At 35.8% G+C, this 20,426-nt stretch overlaps 1 protein-coding gene across 1 annotated transcript in view; it reads left to right on the top strand.

The window, feature by feature from the left end:
* Positions 1-276: 276 nt before the first annotated feature.
* LOC103608540 (arginyl-tRNA--protein transferase 1) overlaps positions 277-20,426 on the top strand; it is a gene marked incomplete at its 3' end in the record, with an annotated part of 46,352 nt that continues 26,202 nt past the window's right edge. Inside the window, exons 1-6 of the mRNA XM_008592962.1 lie at positions 277-338; positions 2,097-2,159; positions 6,573-6,676; positions 8,460-8,714; positions 13,931-14,160; positions 16,160-16,288. Coding sequence (XP_008591184.1) covers positions 277-338; positions 2,097-2,159; positions 6,573-6,676; positions 8,460-8,714; positions 13,931-14,160; positions 16,160-16,288 — 843 coding nt within the window. The remainder of the gene's footprint in view (positions 339-2,096; positions 2,160-6,572; positions 6,677-8,459; positions 8,715-13,930; positions 14,161-16,159; positions 16,289-20,426) is intronic.

Below are 20,426 nucleotides of genomic sequence, written 5' to 3'. Positions count from 1 at the left end.
AATTTATGATGCCTTAGAGACTACTGACTGATTGTCAATTAAGTGTAATCACTTTGATGTATTTGATTTTTTAATTAAAATAAGTATATTTTATTTTTCATTTGTGTTGTATATTATGTCAAACTAAGTGTGAAGTGTGTACGAACTTCATTAACCACAGCGAGTGTTCTAGAATTTTAGCCTAAATTTACATATATATATCTATATATATTGCTTTGCATTTAAAAAAGAAAAGTTCAACCTGCTGTAATTAACACATTACTTATTTTTTCAGGCATGTGGGCACATTCCATGACAGTACAGGATTATCAGGATCTTATAGATCGAGGATGGCGAAGGTAAAGCTCCTTAATACAAAGAGACTTTCTGCTGTTACTTTCTTATAATTGAAAAATTGGGTTTGTCTTTAAAATGTTTTCCTGTTGGAAAGAGGTTTAAGGGTGTTTTTATTATTGTATTCTTTTGTGTAGTGATTTTGCTTTCTTTAAAAAAAAGCCTTATTCAGAAAATTTTATTTATTTATTTATTTTTGTCTTTTTCGTGACGGGTAAGGGGATTGCAACCCTTTGTGTGGTGTTGCCCACACCGCGCTCAGCCAGTGAGTGCACCGGCCATTCCTATATAGGATCCAAACCTGCAGCGGGAGCGTCGCTGCACTCCCAGAGCCGCACTCTCCTGAGTGCGCCACGGGCTCGGCCCAGAAAATTTTAAATATACACAAAAGCAGAAAGTAAGTTATAATGGACCTCATGTACCTATCACCAGGCCTCAACAGTTATTCACATTCTGCTGATTTTGTTTCATTGAGTCTCTTCACTCCCTCTCTGCTCCCCTCCCAAAGTGCTTTACAGCAAATTACGTGTGTGAATTATTATTACAGACATCATATCAATGTACCTGTAATAGGTATGAATCTCTGAGAGGATTCTTTTTTTCTTTTTAACATATCTATAATGCCATTATCATACCTTACAAAATTAATAATTCTTTGATGTTATCTGTTACTTACTTTTGATTAGATTTTCCAGATTGTCTGAAAGTTTTATTTTTTTTTACAGTTTATTTCAATTAGGATTCCATTAAGATCCACACATTGCCTTTTTTGGGTAGTTATTTTTATGTAGTTTTTTCTTTGGCTGCTGGTTGGTACATGGTATAGATAATTTTTAAGTAACTCTTAGGCAAAGTTTCTTATGTAAATATAAGCAATATGAAATATTCTATGACAATACTCTCCAAAAGACAGTGTAGTTTGAACCACCCAAAATATCACAACTTTCCTTCAACTTAACAATGAGGCTCAAAAGGTAGGCACAGATCAGACGTTGATGGACTTTGCCATAGTAAGGAACTTTTTTTTTAAGGTTAGAAGGGAGCCGTTGAAGGATTTTATGTGAGAGAAATGTGATGGAATTTGTTTTGCGTAAGATCATTGAGACTGCAGGGAGGTATTTGAGGAGGTGGTCATGGAGGCAGAAGGATGAGTTCCAGACTTAGTGCACTGTCCAAACGTGAGATGATGAAGACGAGTCTTAGTGGCAATGATGATAGGAGGGGACAAACATAAGATACATTTTAGAGGTAAAAAGCTTGCTGAAAGAATGTGGAGGTGAATTAAAGGGAGGAGTCAAAAATGACTCCCAGTTTCTGGTGGGAACTGAATGAATGGTTCTGCTGTTATCTGACATCAGCAATGCATGGAAGGATTTGGGTTCGTTTATGCAAGTGTGGATGTCACAGGCAGCAGAATACATCAGTCCTACAGCATCATGGGCAGTTGTCTGTCGTTGCCCTTGTGGTATTTAGGATTGGTGGTAGGTGAAGGCATGGAAGGGATATCAGATGCTGATGAGAGGGTAATTGAGATGATTGACCTTGGTGTTCATAGATAAAGCTTTAAGAAATAAAAGGCTAGGTTCTAGTCCTTGGTGCACCCACTTTGAAGATTGTTTATTTCATGAAGAGTAATTAAACCCAAGTGCATTTACACTATTGATTAGATTTTTATCCTTAATTAATTTAGTTCTCTGAGCTAATCTATTTTGGTACATGTGAAAAATGATTAAGAAATTAACAAACTATTTTTATAATTTTAGAAGTGGGAAATATGTGTACAAACCCGTCATGAATCAAACATGTTGTCCTCAGTACACAATAAGGTAAGAATTTTAATTAATAGAAGATAATAATATGAAAATCGTGTATACTTTTTTAGTAGTCTCTTGTGTTTTGTAATGTTAATTTCCACTCTAGGTAGACGGTCTTTATAAGGAAGAGCAAATGAGTTATGTTTTTTCTACATACAGATGGCTATATTTATGTGCTGATCAATAGCTTTTAGTAATACTGTTTAATTGATTCAGATATAAATATGATGTGAAAAAATATCTTGATATTTTTTCTCATCATTGGGTGTCATGAAATATTGGGAAACTTGGTAACTATTCAAGTTATTTTTAAACAGCACATTTTTATAGGACTTTGCATATTCTGGTGTATCGTTTGACACAGTGCTTGCATTCAAACAATGCTAAAAATTCTGTAAATTATGTGGTAGGAACAGGGCTTAAACTTAATCTGTCACCTACATTCAGAGTCCAGTTTTCTCAAATGGAAATCTTAAGCCAAAATGTCTGTTTTCCTACAGTGTTTGTTGTATTTTTTATAATCTTTTGGGTTTTCCATGCACCCTCTCACCTTACGCTAACATAGAATTTTCTCTCCTTTTCTGATAGCAAAAGTCATCATCATCTTTTTTCCTTTTTTTTGGTATAAAATGTGGAAAGTACATTAACATATTGAAGTATGTATTTGTCTCCAGTTTCAATGTGTACATATGAGTATGCTCTAGATAAAAAAAAATCAAATGCAGTTATATTCATCACTTTTTTTGTCTGGTCCTCACAGCTGTGTCCCTTAGTTGTTCTTAACTTGTTTTGGGGTTGTAGACCATTTTGAGAATTTGATGAAAGCTATAGCATCTTTCTCCCTCTACCCCCTCCTTACCAGTCATCTAGACACAAATATGTAACATGTTAGATATTAATTTTAGGGTGATCATGGACTCCCACAGGTCCACTGATCCCTGATTAAGAGTCCTTTCTCTTACCTAACTAGACATTGGATTGGCAGTTGATAAAGAAAAAGATGGGTGTCTGCTTTGCTGACACCATCTCATTTATCCCATGAAGAATAGAATGACAGAATAGCTCGTGCTGTCCTTTCTCAGCTTTTGTGGTGATGAGATGACATCCTCTAAGGCAGAAGTCATTTTCCTTCAGATGGCAATTTATTGGATTGTGGACAGAATTCTGTTCATAAGTTTGAAGTGGATTGGCCTGAACCCTGCCAGTCTTTATGATCAGAAAAGGCCAATTTCAGTTGGTTAAAGAAAAAGATAAAGCATCTAAAATATATTGGGTGCCTGTTATATGCAAAGCACTATTCTAGGAATATTGCCTTTATAAAGAGGATTTCAGTTAACATTGCAAAGCAAAGTAGTTATAAAATGTGATTTTTACATTTAACATGGAATCAAAACATTTCCTGAATTTACTCTTTACACAATTTTATTATATATCTTGATCTTGTGAAGTCATTTTCCAAGTTTACTCTTCTGGTTATTTTTCTTTGTGTTCTACAGTAGTTATAATGAGAACATATATAAAGGGAAGGAGGTTAAATTGTACAACTTAGCTTCTCATTAGGCAGAGATTAGGGGGTGCCCAGTATATGAATATAAATTAGGATGAGCTTCTCTGGCTATGATTTTTTTTTTTTAGCTTTTATTTTAATCAGAATTATACATGCTCATAATTTAAAGTGTCAGATAGTTCTATAAAGCTTATTTTGGAAAATAGTCCCTGAACCCACTTTCCCATTTCTTGTTTCCCAGTGGCAGTCACCTTCAAATGTTTTAACTGATTCTTTTGGTTTTTCATCTCTCTACTTTTAAGTATCATGCTCATATAATAGTAATACTTGATATATTCTTTTGTTTTTCTTTTGTTTTTCTTTCATATCTCTGGGTTTCTATCTATAAAAGGTAAGGGTTTAGTTTTCTTTCATCCCACTTCTCCTGCCATATTCAAGCCCTTTTTATCCTCATCCCCAACTTCCCATTTAGAAATATTGTAATTTTTTAAAGCATTTTATTTTATTTTGTCAGTATACAGTGTGGTTCATTATTGTGGCCCATTACCAAAAACTCTGTCCCTCTTCCCTTCCCCCCTCCCTCCCAACAACCTCATATCTGTTCGCTTGTCATATCAACTTCAAGGAATTATAATTGTTGTGTCTTCTTCCCTCCCCCCCCCAGTTATATGAAATATTGTAATTTTGGATGGATGTAGTCACATTGTTATAACTGTGTAAATATGCTTCACAGCTGAGCCATGTGGTATTATTTTCCTGCACAAGTTTTTGTTTTCTCTGGAGTTAATAATTATCTTTTTTGTTTATATAGTCTTATGTGCACCTATCACCAGTTTATTTTGAAATGCTCTCCCAGTTGTGTAAGTGTCCTCTTAGTATATTTAGATGCATCAAGTTACTCTATCACTTACCTTTTTTTTTTTTCCTTTTTGTCTTTTTTACTGACCGGTAACGGGATCGCAACCCTCGGTGTTGCGCCCGCACCGCGCTCAGCCAGTGAGCGGGAACTGGTCTCCACATGGGATCTGAACCCTCGGCGGAGTGCCGCTGCGCTCCCAAGTGGCGCACTTTCCAGTGCGCCACCGGGCCGGCCCTCTATCACTTACCTTTTTGATGAAAGTCTCTCATGGAGCCTTCTGACCAGCTCTGATCTGGACAGTTTACCTTCCACATCTGGTGCATCAGTCATCCTGGGATTTCTTTTTACTATCATCTTGGGCATCTCTTTAGCTCTTGGGTTGAATCCCTGTCTCCTGTGTCCTCTGCCTTTTTTCTCGGATTATTCTCTTGTTTTAGTAAAGCACATTTTCTGATAGCTTTCTGAGAAAAAGTACATGAGTGGTAAATTTTTTTGAGACTTTGCATGTCTGAAAATGTTTTAACTCACTGTTCAAACTTAACTAATAGTTTGGCTGGAGCAGAAGTGTAGGATGAAAATAATTTTCCTTTAGAATTTTGAAGGCTTTGCTCCATTGTTGTATTACTGTTGAGAAGTGCAGTGATATTCTGATTGTTGTACCTTCGTATGATTCTTGTACGTTTGTATGATTCTTGTACCTACGTATCCTTTTTCTTTGGAAGCTTTCTTTTGTCCTCAGCGTTCTTATATTTTGTAGTGTATTTGGCCGTGTGTCTTTTTATCCATCTCATGTGGACTTGAGGTGCCCTTCACGTCTAGGAGCTCCTCCCATCATATTCTCCCATTCAGGGAAATTTTCTTAAATTATTTTTTCGATTTATTCACCTCCAGTTTTTTTTTTTTCTTTCTTCTTTCATACCTTTATTTAAATATTGGACCTTTTAGACTGGTCCTCTAATTTTTTCTTTTCAGTTTTCCTGCTCTTTTTTTGCTGAATCTTCTGGGAGATTTCCTCAACCTTATCTTCCAAGTCTTCCACTGAATATTTTATTTCCGCTATCATACTTTTACTTCTGAGAAGTCTTTTTGTTCTTAGGCTCTAATAACCTGTTATTTCATGGCTGTAATAGCTTGTGAGAAATAGGAGATTTCCTTGAGGATTTTTTTTAAGGTCCTTCCTGCATAGCCTGTATCCCCTACATTACTTCCTCCAGTTTGGTGCCTATCTTTGTGGTAGAGGTCTTCCTCAAGTGTCTGATCATTCTGACTTTTCAATGTCCCATTGGAAATCTTGTGCACCTGGGGGGTCTTGGTCTTGTTTACTGTGGGTGATCTAGCTGGGCTCTTCTGTTGGGGAATCACTAATGTCAGTATTTTCAGGTCTGATTACATTCTGGAGAGAAAATATGATGTGCTGGTGTTCTGGGGCTGGGTTGGGGCTCTCCACATTCAGTATGCACACGGTCATGTAAACTTCCTGTTTTTAGTACAGTGCCATTGCTTTCAACTGTGACCTAAATCCTTCATCTAAAAGGTCCTCTTTTTTACTCTTTCCTGAAAGCTTGCAGTTTTCTGCTGAGTTTAGTAGGGAGTCATCTGTGTGGTTGGGGGAGGGGTCTGACATCTATCTTAACTGCTTCAAAAACAGACTTTCAAGGGATCCTCCTCTTTTTAGACCCGCCTTCATTGTATTCCCAGAGTGTCACTTATCATCAATCCCCAAGACTTTTGGGGATAATATGAAGAAAATTAGTTATCTTTTTGGCTTACGTTTCAGCTTTCTCGGGTCTGCTAAGCCAGTTGCCATTTGTACACATGCTTTCCAGCTTCGAACACTTCTTCCCTGCTCTTTTTCCTAATGGTTTATGTCTTTTTTTTTTAATTCCTTAATTGTAGTTTTACTGTAATTTGGGTTGGGATTAGAAGCTACAGTAAACCCCATTTTTAACCAGAAATTCTAGGCATGAGATTTACCTCTCTGTACTAGATACTATCCAGACCTGATTTCATTTCTTCAAAGGTTGAGTTTACTTTTTAAATATATATTTTGCTTTCCTAGGTGCCGACCTTTACAGTTTCAGCCATCAAAATCTCACAAGAAGGTTTTGAAAAAAATGTTGAAATTTCTGGCTAAAGGGGAAATTTCCAAAGGAAGTTGCGAGGGTAAGATGAGATGGGGGTGTAAAAACTAGTTACTTTAAATTGACGTATTTTTCCAGGGTTCCTACTTTCAGTGATCTTAAGTTAGGTAAGGGAAGTTGGTCATTACTAGAATCATGTACTACTACTATGATGACAGCAACTACTGTTAGCACTGCAATTACTATTGCCACTGGCCCCCAAATGAAGGCTATAGAGAATATAGACCAGAGAGTCTAGCTTGGAAAGAAAATTGAGGATCATTTTAAAGATGTTGTGATTTCCTGGAGTTTATTGAAATGTTGGTTTTTGAAATGCTTTGAAAACTCATCTTATTTGATCCTAATAATATCCTTATGAAGTAAATAGAAGGTAGCATTATCTCTGGAGAAACAGATGCTTAGATGTAGCTTATACAAGATGGCACAGTTTGATGCTGAGTAAGATTAGGTTTTGTGTTTGAGTAAGGCTTTACTTCAGTAAATTATATTGTCTGAAATTGTTTCTTGTTTGTCTTATAAATTTTTAATTGTGAGTGACTTTCCTAAAAGAATTAGTAGCATTTAATTAACTTTGGTCACAGATACTTTGCTTTCTCAGTTTTTTTTTAGTGTTCTTAATTTTTTCTTTTTTTTTAAGCTTTCCTGAAGGTAGTGTCTAACACATGAGCATGAGAATTGGGAATGCCACCCATTCTTAGAGCTTTTTCTCACCACTGCCATAGGAAATGCCTGATTCTGGAAACTTTCTACCCCAGTTTTAGCTCATTAATTTATTCCACAAGTATGTTTTGAATGCCTACAACATCAGTTGTAAGCACTGGAGGTACAGTGACCAGCAAGGCAGGTAAGTTCTTCAACCTCATGCACAGCCCTTAATGGACCAGGATTCAGGGCAACTTGGAGCAGACTTGCAGAACTGGGGGCAACGAAGAGAAGAGGCTAGAAGGCTTAGTTTTATAGGTTTAGGGGCAGTTGGAGCATTGTAAATATCAGAATTTTGGTCCAGCTGTGATAAGTATTGTTGGTACATAATCTTAAAGGTTAAATAGATTTTGTTGGCTAGTCAATATACAATTTTTTTGGTGGCTAGGAATCATGTTCTGACTTTCAAAAATTAATATGCAGATAAGCTTTCAGGATGCTCTCCATTTGTGAATTGATGGTTGCCTGTCTTTTTACATAGCTTTTATATTTGGTTCTTTATTTCACTTATTATGGGCTTCTGAATTTTTGTGTGTGGAACTTAATTCATAGGAATGATTTAATCATTAGAGTAAAAGGCTAAATAGTTATGACAAAGAGACACCAAATGATAAAAGTCTGTTTCTTTCCTCACATAACAGTCCAGTGTGGGTGTTCCAGGTCAGCCTGCAGCTCTGCTCCCCCCAGCCATTCTGGGACTCTCTTCAAAATGTGATTTCCCAGGTCGCTCTGGTCTTTACTAATCCAGCCAGTGGGGAGGGGAAAGTATGGAAGTACAGGGTCACAAATTTCCTTTAAAAAGTGAGGCAAAAAAAAAGGAAAAAAAATAAAATAAAAAGTGAGGCAAAATTGGACATATCAATTGTGTTATATTTCATTGGCGGGAACGTGGTCATACCTTATAAAGTGACTAGTGGTGTTTTCCCCTGCTAGAGTGCCACAGTCTTTAGTACAGCTCTCATACTTAGGAAGACAGGAGAATGTGTTTGGTAGACACATAGTAGTTCATGCCACACTGGGTAATAGAGGTATTGTATTCCTGTATTTATCTTAACTATGTCCAATGACCCGGCTGATGGACTTTCATTTCTTCTGATTTGTAGATGAGCCCATGGACTCCGCAATGGCTGATGCTGTTGCAGGTGACTTTGCATTAATAAATAAATTGGATATACAGTGTGATCTTAAAACGCTCAGTGATGACCTCAAAGAGAGCTTAGAGAGTGAAGAGAAGAAGAAAGGAAAAAACTCTAAGAAAGAAGAATCGAATGAATTGGTTCAGTCACAAGATATAGAAGAGAAGTTGGGCTCTGGTGAACCATCACATTCAGTTAAAGTTCATACAGTTCCTAAGCCAGGTAGGGAAAGTTTGATATCAGGTCTTATTAACAGTTTTTCTTTTTGCTTACATCATAATCCCTGGGCCCTACCATCAGCCAAAAAGATGAATTGCTCATGAAATTTATAAAATAGAACCCTAATTTTTTTTTTTTGTCTTTTTTTGAGACCAGCTGCACCACACTCAGCCAGTGAGCTGGTGACCGGCCATCCCCATATAGGATCCGAACCCGCGGTGGGAGCGCTGCTGCTCCCAGCACCACGGGCTCGGCCCAGAACCCTAATTTTTTAATACTAATTATTACCTGCATTTAGATGGACAAATCAAGCCTTTTTAAAACTACTATGCTTAAAAAGCCTGAAATAATAGCCTTTTAAATCCCCAAATACAGACATTTTAAAAGAATTCTATTTCTTCTAACTGCCATAGGGCCTTAGAAATTGGGAACCAAGTTATGTCAGTGAAAAGATACCGTGATAAATATTCTTACTTTCGGAATTGAAACAATGTATATTATAGCTATTATGTCCAAAATACAGACATAGTAAAATTTTTTAGTTTATCCTTAAATTTTTTATGTAATTATAATAAAGTTTAGTTTAAAAATGTCTAGATTTTGATGTTTAACTTCACCTTTAATAAGGTAAGATTTTTTTTCTATATTATCACTTACAAAAGAATTAGGTTTAAAATTTTATCCAACATTAAATGGGCTTAGTGTGTGTGTGTGTGAGACTCTTTCAAAATTATTTCATAAAATGTGAAATTCTTGAATTAGTTTTTATATTTATTTACTGAAAGTGATCCAAGGGAGAGATTTTTAGTACTCTGTTGGCTTTTCTTGTCTAAATTATGTTATACAAGTTGAGGCACAGAAAACTTTCCATTTGCACTTTTATCAAATAGTTTTTTACGTAAGTCTTTCATGGTATTTAAATTGATGTTGGTCAAGCTTTGCGCAGTGGCAGTATCGTAGCCAATGAGGTTTATCTGAGGCGTGATTATTGCTAATTAGATTGATGGTCTGAGATTTCCTCCTCATTAATAAAATTAGTCCAATAAAATATTTTGAATGACTTAGACAATTTCTTTCAACTCTTACTCTCTTGGGTGATAGGGTGAATTCTTTTATTTTTATTTTTTAAAAGTTACTTACAGTTTGTTAAATTTTAAAATCTTTGTGGAGAATTTCAAACATACAAGCATAGATTGAATAGTACGATGAACGTCCATGTCCCCTACCCTAATTTGAAACAATTATTGACACATGACAGCCACTCCTGTTTTGTTTATACCCATATCTAGTTCCCCACTTCCAGTATTGTATTGAACCAAATTCTAGACATTATGCCAGTCTTTGTTTCATAATGTATCTCTAAAAGATAAGAACTTTAAAGAAACGTATTCACAGTACTATCATTACACCTAAATAAAATTCCTTAATGCCATCGAATATTGTGTTCAAATTTCAATTTTTAAACAGTAGTTTGTATCAGGATCCAGATAATGTCCCTGTATTGTATTGCAATTGGTTGATACATTTTTAAAATCTCTTGATCTATCGATTTCCCTTCCATTGTTATCCCTTTTTTTTTTACTTGCAGTTTACCTGTTGAGGATACTGGGTTGTTTGTCCCACTCTGTAGACTGATCACATCTGTAATGTAGTTTAACCTGTTCTCTGCCCACCTGTAAATTGAGAGTTGGATCTAGAGCCTTGATCAGATTCAGGGCTGAATTTTCTTTTGTTTTTTGGAGGTAGGGGCAAGTCTTAAATCAGATTCAGGTTTGAATTATTTATTTGAGGATGGGTAAGGCTACTTCATGGGTGGTCGAATGTTCTTTCAGGAGACATATAATATCTGGGTGCCTCTCGTGTTAGTGCTAACAGTCATGCATGCTCAATGCCTAAATCTTTCAGTCATTACATATTCCAATTCCGTCCTTAATTCTTCATTTACTGACTGTAGTACTTCCATAAAGACAAACTTCCTGTCATCTATTTGTTTCCCGTAAAAACTCATAGCAAAGGCAGAATAAATTCTTGATTCTTTTTACTTACTTTTTTTTGAAATAACACCTAATGGTGACCAATTAGGTTTTTTTTGGTATCGTTGTGAACTCATGGATCTAAACATATTTGCTATGTTGTAATCTGTTGCTCCTGTGAGAGCTTCAGAAGTTGGCTTCTGAGTCTTTCTGACACAGTCCTAGTAGGTTTGACAGCTTCCTTGCTATGCTATGATATGATGCTCCTGTATCATCTTGCACAGACATTTCTTCAAGCACGTCAAGTTCCTTTTGGTGGGAAATGGTGTTTGGGGAATCACAGACTAGACTAGGTATACATTATTGCTACTGGCTTGCTCACTGTTTTCTAGTTCTTTTTATGAGCAGACTTGTGGAGTTATAAGTTCATAAGGATAATTAAAAGTTCAAATTCAGGACTATGGCATTTTAATTTTTTTTTTTTTTTTTGATTTCATGTTTGTGTCTTCTTTCTTCCACACTGAGAAATGTTCTCAAAGACATGAGGGATGGTAGAATTAGATGAGGGTATCAAAGTTACCCATTTTTTTTTAATCCCACATTGTACAACAGTTTTATAATAACAATAACATTACCTCCAGCAGTATGATTGATGAAACATTAAAAGCTTTTTTTGCAGTTTTTTTTAACCTTAGGATATCTCTATCAAGAATTCAAGACTATTTTCAACCGTAGGAATCTTTGGATTTTTTCTGGAACCTGCATTTCCATTTCATTAAAAAAAAAATATTACAAATATATTCTCAAGTGGACTTAATTAGAAATTATGCAGGTCTTGGGCCGACCCTGTGGAGCACTCGGGAGAGTGTGGCGCTGGGAGCGCAGTGACGCTCCCGCCGCGGGTTCAAATCCTATATAGGGATGGCCGGTGTGTTCACTGGCTGAGCGCAGTGTGGGCGACACCACACCAAGGGTTGCGATCCCCTTACCGGTCACGAAAAAGACAAAAAAAAAAAAAGAAATTATGCAGGTCTTCTAAACTCTATGTTGTTCAGTTGGTTAAGAGCTTGTGTTCTAACACCAAGGTCAAGGGTTTGGATAGCTGTACTGGCCAGCTACCAAAAAACTTTTTTTTTCAAATCATTTCAGACTAATCTAGGATTCTTGAGTTGCTTTAAACCTCTGTGGGTGCAGGATTGATGTGGTGTACTAATTTTATGTTAATGATCTGTTTCTATTCTGCTGAAGGGACTTATTTGCCTGGGAGATCTGTATCCTTTAAATAAGCTAAAATGCTAATTTGCTGTGATTAGTAATGTGGTAGGTCTGGTTATCATCTTTCTTGCTAATATTAATAGGTAACCCCAGTTGAAGCGTAGATAACTGTTTTACGAGCTGCACATAGATTAACTCATTTAACCCTCACAGGAATGCCATTCTTAGGTCTGATTATCACCTTTCTTGTACAGACAGGGAAGCTTGCTCAAGGGTACTTAGCCAAGAGATAGAGCTGATCCATGTCCTCTGGTGGCCTATGTCAGAGTGTGTGCTCTTAACTGTTGTGCCCCTCAGAACAAATTTGAGAAAAGACACAGTCCCTGGCCTAAGAAAATTAATTCAGTAAGGCAATCAAGTAACAGTCAATTATAGAATCAGTCTTTTTTTACCTGGTTATTAGACTTACTCAAAGTCTTTTCTTATAGGTAAACTTTGTTTTTAGTTAGAAGACATGTTTGTGAACTCACTCTTACCAAATTTGTTTCTTTTTTTTTTTGTCTTTTGTCTTTTTCCGTGTCTGGCAACGGATCGCAACCCTCAGTGTTGCCCCCGTACTGGACCGGGGACCGGCAACGGGATTGCAACCCTCAGTGTTGCTCCCGCGCCTCGCTCAGCCAGTGAGCGGGAACCGGTCTGTATGTGGGATCCGAACCCTCGGGCGGGAGCGCCGCCGCGCTTCCCAAGCGGCGCACTTATCCAGTGCGCCACCGGGCCGACCCTTACCAAATTTGTTTCTATTGACCATCTCTTAGTTTCTGGTAAGACCCTTAACCATTCTAGATCTTAATTTTCTTCTCTATAAAAACTGAATTTGCTAGTCTTATATACCTTCCTATTGCTGACTTTTATATGATTTGTGAATATTGTGTTTCATGGTCTTAAAAAGCAATAGTTTATTTATTTCATTAATAGCTTTTAAAAAAAATTACAAAAGTAATGTTCATTGTTAGAAAATTTGGAGAAAAGAGAACACTACAAAAAAAGAAGTGGAAAAATCCTTTATTTCTAAACCCAAGTAAAATGACTGTTAACATGGTGTCATATTTCTTTCTAGGCTTTTTTGAAATATTTTTAATGTATATATTTGTACATAACTGGAATTATTTTTAAACATTGTATAATGAGAAATCCCCTAAAACTTCCAAAGCATTGAAAATGGCTGTATGACATTCTGAAAAATGTGTAATTGTTCCATAATTGGGCATTTAGATTATTTTGAGATTTTCATTTGTGTTCATCATTATTTGCCTTTATCTTTCATGACTTCCTCAGGATAGATTCTTTGCAGAAGACTTATTAGATAAAAGACTATTCTAACATTCATAGTTTATAATAGTTAAAATTTTTATATTGTAAAGGGCTCTCAGTTTGATATTAGGTCTTTTAATTAGAACAAAACTCTGATTAACTAGAACTGAACTAGTCAGACCCAAATACCTTCAGAATGTGGAAAGAAACACAAATACCTTCAACTAAACAAGGATTTTTTTTTTTGTTTGTTTGTTTTTTTGTTAAGGAAACCTGCCAGAGTTTGTTCTGGGATCTGTACTCATTTACAACTGGTTCCTAAGTATTTATATTTACCTATGTCACCAGTGCTTTCAGAGAAATGTCCCTCAGAAATGCGGGCCAGAGATAACAGTGTCTTTATGGAGCAGAAGTTATTTGATTTGGTTATGTTTTTTCTATTTACAAAGGCAAAGAAGTGAAGGATACTAAAAAAAAAAAGATTTTCAAGAATGAGAGCTGCCTTGAAAAGTTTCTGTGATTACTTACTTTGGCAACTCCTGCTTCTAAGGTAGAATTTTAAGAACAACTTAGTGCTTTATACCAGGATCCTCTGAAACATCCACCCCAAAGCTAACCTGTTGGAACTCTTTGGACTTATTCTGTAGAATCTTGGAGACTTTTGAAACAACATTTCTAAAACCAAATGTGATTGCTCTAATATTTTGAAATTCTTTTTAGGCAAAGGGGCTGATTTGAGTAAGCCTCCATGTCGAAAAGCAAAGGAAATCCGGAAAGAAAGGAAAAGGTTAAAACTTATGCAGCAAAAGCCAGCTGGAGAACTTGAGGGTTTCCAGGCTCAAGGTCACTCACCGTCTTTGTTTCCACCAAAGGCTAAATCCAACCAGCCCAAATCACTTGAAGATTTAATTTTTGAATCTTTACCAGAAAGTGCATCCCACAAGTTAGAGGTACTTTGGAGGGTTTTTGTTTGTTTTATTTTTTGTTGAGTACCTTGTTTGTTTTCATTTAAGGTTGTACTAATCAGTTGATGTTTTGCTATTTAAATAATAAGAAATTAAAGAGTTGGGATGGAGGAGCATTTGTATTTACTAAGCTAATTGCTCTTTGAGAGAGTACTTTGTTTTTCTTTTTTTAAAGACTTTTTGAAAATACTGTAGGCAGTTGGCTAGTAAAGTTGTGAAAACAATTCCAGTTTTAGCATGTTATTATGCAGGGTGCTCCTGCTTTTTGTATCCTTTGATTGAAATTTAGTAGTTAAAGTAAAAAAGAAAAATACTCTTTAAAATTTCATTTTTGGCAGTTTTGGTTTAGATAGTAAAAGAGAGTAGGTCACAATAAGCAAATAAACGTTTTATCTATTATAATATTATGATCTTGATAAGGCAGCAAATGCTGTCACATGCAAGCCAGCAGTTAGGAATTAACTAAACGGTACTAAATTGTACTACTAAAATCCTCTCATTAATGTGCAAACCAATTTAGGCATAATATGAATACTTGAATGCATAATATGAATAGATGAGCCAGATTCCTTCTTTTTTCCAAGTTGATTTACATTTCTAGATCAAATCTGGATTTCTCAGTATTAGTTTGTATTTATAAAATTCTTTCTAAAACATAAACCATAACAATTTTATCATATTCTCTGGTCAGTCTTTGCATTTATAGCTTAATAGTATTTAAGAAGATCACTTATCACTAAAGACGTGATGCTAAGAATTAACTTTGATGCATTCTAAACCTTAGGACAATATATGTATTTTCAGACATAAATTTTATTTTAACAACTTTTACTATTAAAACTCCTTGGCTACTCTGATTTTGATATTGACTTCTCCTTCCAATATTGTAAAGAGAGTTGAACATACTATTTAAAATATTTTATGAAGAGTCTTTTATCTTTTGATCATGAATAGTAATGTATTCAGGGAACCAAGCATGCCTCACATAACAGTTCTGCAGTAGTCAACTTACTTGTTTAATGTAATGATACCCAGGATATGTGGAGATTTGGTATCCACTGGGTGTCACTGTTTCTTCTTAAGCCTCACAGGAAAAGTTTCCTGTTATGCCCTTATTGTGTTGCATTTAATTTTCTGTTTTACTATTTTGTACTGATAACACATTTTAACTGGTTAGCAAATAATTAATGTTAAAATAAACATTAGCCATTACTGTGTGCAATTAGTTTTTAACTCATCCTCATATTACATATAAAGAAACCAAGGCACAGAGAGGTTACTTTACTTGACCAAGATGGTGACATATAAGATTTGAGAAAAGAAAATCTGACTTCAGAGTTTTCATTCTTAACTATGCTATGAAATATTAACAAAAACAAATAGCCCAATTAAAAAATGGTCAAGGAATCTGCATAAACATTTCTTAAAAGACGACATGCAGATAATAACAGAACTATAAAATTTTTAAAAACCCATGCTTTTGTATTGAAAAAGATAATATTGCTAAAATGTCCATATAACCCACTTCATAAGGGTTGTCTTTTATACTTATAAAATTATAAGTTTAGAGTTAGCAATGATGAAAGAGTGTCCAAATATATATTCATATTTTTAGTCTCTTTGACTGACTGATGGTGAGTTGTATACAACTAAAATTAAAGAGTATTTATTTGTGTTTGTGTTGTGAGTGCCAGTATTCTGGCAGTTCACAGTAGAGGCAGACTTACATAATTTAGTCGGCAGAGCTGAGGCTTAGAATTTAGAGGGGATCCCTTTTGCCTTCTTCATGAGTCTGTAAGTTACAGAAATAACTTTTTTCTTTATTTACTATCTGGTTTATTTTTAATGTTAAAATATTATGTGTTTGTGCTTTAATATTTGTGTCAATTTTTGTTTTTTTGGGTGGGAGTCACTGTTAATGCATTTTCCATGGAATGAATAAATGAATGAATTAATGAACACTGTTTTTTAACTCCTTCTGAAGGTGAGGGTGGTGAGATCATCTCCACCAAGTTCTCAGTTCAAAGCCACATTTCAGGAGTCTTACCAGGTCTATAAGCGTTACCAGATGGTTATTCACAAGGACCCACCTGATAAACCAACTGTGAGCCAGGTCAGCAGGCCAAGTGTAATTTTTCTGTGCAAACAGAACTTTCCCCACCATTTGATACCATTGTATGAACTCTTGGTTTATTTGTGGTACTTTTTATTTATATTCTATTTGCAGTATAACTGCAAAGAGATAGGACTATGAATTAATGGACTTTCTGAAAGTGCAAATTTTACCTAGAGCCATGTTCAGTGTTAATTGTGTATAATTTCAGAGTGGAAAGTAACCAGTAGAATTCTTTATTTAAAGTTACAATGTTTAGATGCATTTATATAAAAGTTAGTAATAAATAAAGCTCTAAATTAAAATCTATGAGAAAAAGCAAAAAAGTTTTATATTTTTATGGTAGGCATACTTTGTCCAACATGGTCAATGTCCTTTATTCATATTTAAAAGTCATATGTAGAGAGAGTTCATAACAGCTTAATTATTCTTTGTTAATGTACTATTCATGCACAACTGAGTGGGACCAGAAAAGTAAGATAGAATGTTTTAATGGAAGTCCTCATAAATGCTTGTAATTTTATAAATCAAAAGACCCAAGAAAAATCTGGAAGATATAAAAGCTTAAAACACTAAATATAAGTAAAGCTGGCAAAAGTAGTGGCCATGATCACAGTTAGCAACAGTAGTGACTCCAGTGTACGTAGAGAACCACAGTAGGTAGACAGACAGAAAACAGAAATAAAACAAAAGAAATTGTCCTGGCTTTTTTAAGTTTAAGTTTTTTTTAAGTACCAGTATAGCACTTCAGGTTCTGTGCTAGTCAGCCTGTTCAAGGGTTTCTTCTTTTGTTAGCATGTTTCAGTGCTGAGCTTTGGAAGTGGATTTGCGGAGATCTTACTCTAGCCTCACCTTCAGAAGCATATCATCAGGTAGAGATGTTTCAATAGCATTTGCTTGTATTTTCCTTGCTCTGAAGGTGAGGTTAGTACCTGTCTCCTTTGAGGACCCAGAGTTCAAGTCGTCCTTCAGCCAGTCCTTTTCTTTATATGTCAAGTATCAAATGGCCATACACCAGGATCCACCTGATGAATGTGGGAAGACTGAGGTATCGTTCGTCAAACGTTTTTTTCTATGATGATAGCATTTGTCTGTTAGGAATCGTAATGTATAACCTTCTTATGCCATTTTCTTGTCTGTTGAGTAGAGCTGATCCTTTCAGTGTGTTTTACTGAACTTTTTGTGAAAACGAGTCGTGAGCATTTTAAATCCTTCAGAAAAAAGGATTGCAAATTCAAGATATGAATAAGGTATATATGAATAAGGTGATAAGATGTGAGTAAAATATGCTTTTATGCAGTATTCTCTCTAGGAGTCTGCATGTAGTGTGTTTGCATATTCAGTCATTAGTCTCAGTCATCAGACATTCACTGAGGGCCCATAGTGTGCTGGACTGTGTGTCACAGAACCAAGGAAAGGGTCTCTGCCTTCAAGAAATTGATAATCAAATGGGAAAGACAGACCAGTGAGTAAATATAATTAAATTTGTTGAGATTACTCCATCGAGTATCATTTAACAAGCATTTGTTGAGAGCCTATATTTCCCAGGCTGCGGATATTGAAATGAATGAGCTTGCATAGTTGCCACAGTGTGAGAAAGATGCCAACAGACGCAGAAGAATTAGGCTTTTGATTTTTTGTTTGACTGCTTCTGTTTTTTTAATGACTGCTTCTGTTTTTTTAATCCTGCTAAAAGAGGATTAAGCCTTGGCCAGTTAGCCCACTTGGTAGAACGCAGCCTTGTAACACCAAGGTCAGGGGTTCGGATTCCTGTACCGGCCATCTGCAAAAAAAAAAAGCATTTCAAAAGAGGATTAATAAGGCAGGAGTTAATGCTGCATATTCCCTGAGAGAGCTGACTTCCCAGGTCTCACAGAGCCTTCTAGATAAAGTGTGGTCTGTAGACCAGCAGCATCAATGTCACCTGGAAGGCAGAAAATCTCAGGTCCTACCGAATTACTGTCTCCATTTTGAACTGGGTCTCTGGGTGATTGACATGCACATTCCAGTCTGAAACATGCTGCTGTTAGTAATCGCATTCACAGGTGGCAGGTGTTCTGCCAGGCCCAAGAAGCTTGCTTTGATATTCTTAAGGAATTTTACTCCTTTCTCAACTTTCCTTCTTCCTACTGCTCTGGACTTTCTTTGTACCTGCTTGCTTAGCAGGTGTGAATAGTTGGCCAGAATAGTTGGCCAGAACCCTGACATGGTCCACTGTGTATACTTTGAGGTTCTTCCCCAAGAATTTTCCCCAGTACACTTCATGCCTCTATGGAGTCTGTTTGTACAGACTTAGTGCGGTGCTGAAGGCATTCATTGTCTAACTGGGGAGACAGGCTGGTAAGTAATTCCAGTGCTGTTAGTATTAGCCATTGGATTGATTAGTAGGGAAAGCCAGCTTAGTGTAGGACTGGAGGTTAGAGAGTTTTTTCTGAGGGAGGTGATGTCTGAGCCACATCTGGAAAGATGAGTAGGTGTTTGTCAGGTCAAAAAGAGACAGTGCTCTGGGCAACAGGACTAGCATGTGCAAAGGTGTGGAGGTAGAAATTGTATGCCATGTTGGAGGAACTACTGTTTAGTATGGCCAGAGTATAGGGTACACATTAGGGGGAAATAAGAGATGAGGCTTTGGAGATTTAGGTAGGAGCCATATTTAAAAAAACTTTTTTTTGGAAATATTTAAACTCCCATGTACCCATTGCCTATTTTCCAATGATTCTCAACATGCTGCCATTCTTGTTTTATCTATTTCTCCATATTTTTTTGTTGTTATTTTTGCTGGATTATCTTATACCAAATCTCAGACTTCATATCAGTTTATCTGTAAGTACTTTAGTATGTATCTTAACTCACTAAAAAAGTGAGACAGTCAGATATTTGCCTACTAGTAAGTACAATGCAATAAGAAGAATAAAGCACCACCTATGGAATATTCTTGCTAAAGAAATTGAATCTGGATCTATATAAGATTCTGGATCCAATACCAGTTCATAGGAAATATGAGGGACAAAGGAATATGTTAAAATGACACCTGGGCAAGTCTATAAAATAAATGATCTAGTTTCTTTAAATAAATAAATGCTATCTAAGAAAAGAGGGAACTGTTCTAGATTACAAGTTATAAACTTAAAATAACTAGATACCACTGTCACACTGAGCAAAATGTACAATAATATCATCTAATGCCCAATTCATGTTTAGTTTTCTCTAGTTATCTCAAAAATGTCTTTATACTTGATTTGTTTGAATCAGGATACATATAAGGTCTGTATATCGCATTTTATTGATACTCTTTTAAGCATCTTAATTTAGAGCAAATTTCCCTCTTTTTTAAAATTGCATTTTGTTTAAGAAACGGTATCGTGTATCTTAGAATTAATTTTGCTTCCTTCTGTTGACTGCTTTTGAAAATGTAATCAAATACAAATGTGGTATTTGTGGGTATGTTTATGTGCATGCAATCTCCATATATGGGGGTGTGTATGGACATGCATATGCATCCCCAAATATGCACATCTGTACTATATACCATAATACACACACGTGTGTACACACACATTTTCTCCTCTCTCTTATATAGAGGAAATGCATCGGACATGGTCTTCCATACTTTTTACCATTTATATGTTGGAGGTCACTCCATCTCAGTACAGTTGTGCAATTTAAAACTTATGAATTGTTTATTTCTGAAATTTTCCATTTAATATTTTTAGATCATGATTGACTGAGTGTAACTGAAACCGAGGAAAGTGAAACTGTGGATACGAGGGGACTGCTGTGTATGGAGAGATCTTCTTTGTTCCATTTTACAGCTAGCTGTAGAGTACTCTTCATTTTTCAGCCATTTAGCTGTTTCTAGTCTTTTGCCGTTACATAGTGTTGCAGTGAGTACCTGTATGAATAGAATTTTTTGTTATTTTCGTCAGTGTTTTGTTATAGGCTTCCAGATTGCTGGGCCAAAGGTAAAATCCTTTTTGGAGGGGTTCCTCTCCACAGGGGTTGTACTGTTTTTCATTACAGCCAGTAATCTATGAGCATGCCTGTTCCTCCATGGCCTCAGTCATAGAGTATTTCGCAAGAATTTTGTGTTTTTGCAATGTAGATGGGAATGAAATTTCTATGTGGTTTTAATTTTCAT

Source organism: Galeopterus variegatus, unplaced genomic scaffold (assembly GCF_000696425.1).
Source record: "Galeopterus variegatus unplaced genomic scaffold, G_variegatus-3.0.2 Scaffold8542, whole genome shotgun sequence".
Lineage (NCBI taxonomy): Eukaryota > Metazoa > Chordata > Mammalia > Dermoptera > Cynocephalidae > Galeopterus > Galeopterus variegatus.
This window is presented reverse-complemented; position numbering and strand designations above follow the sequence as displayed.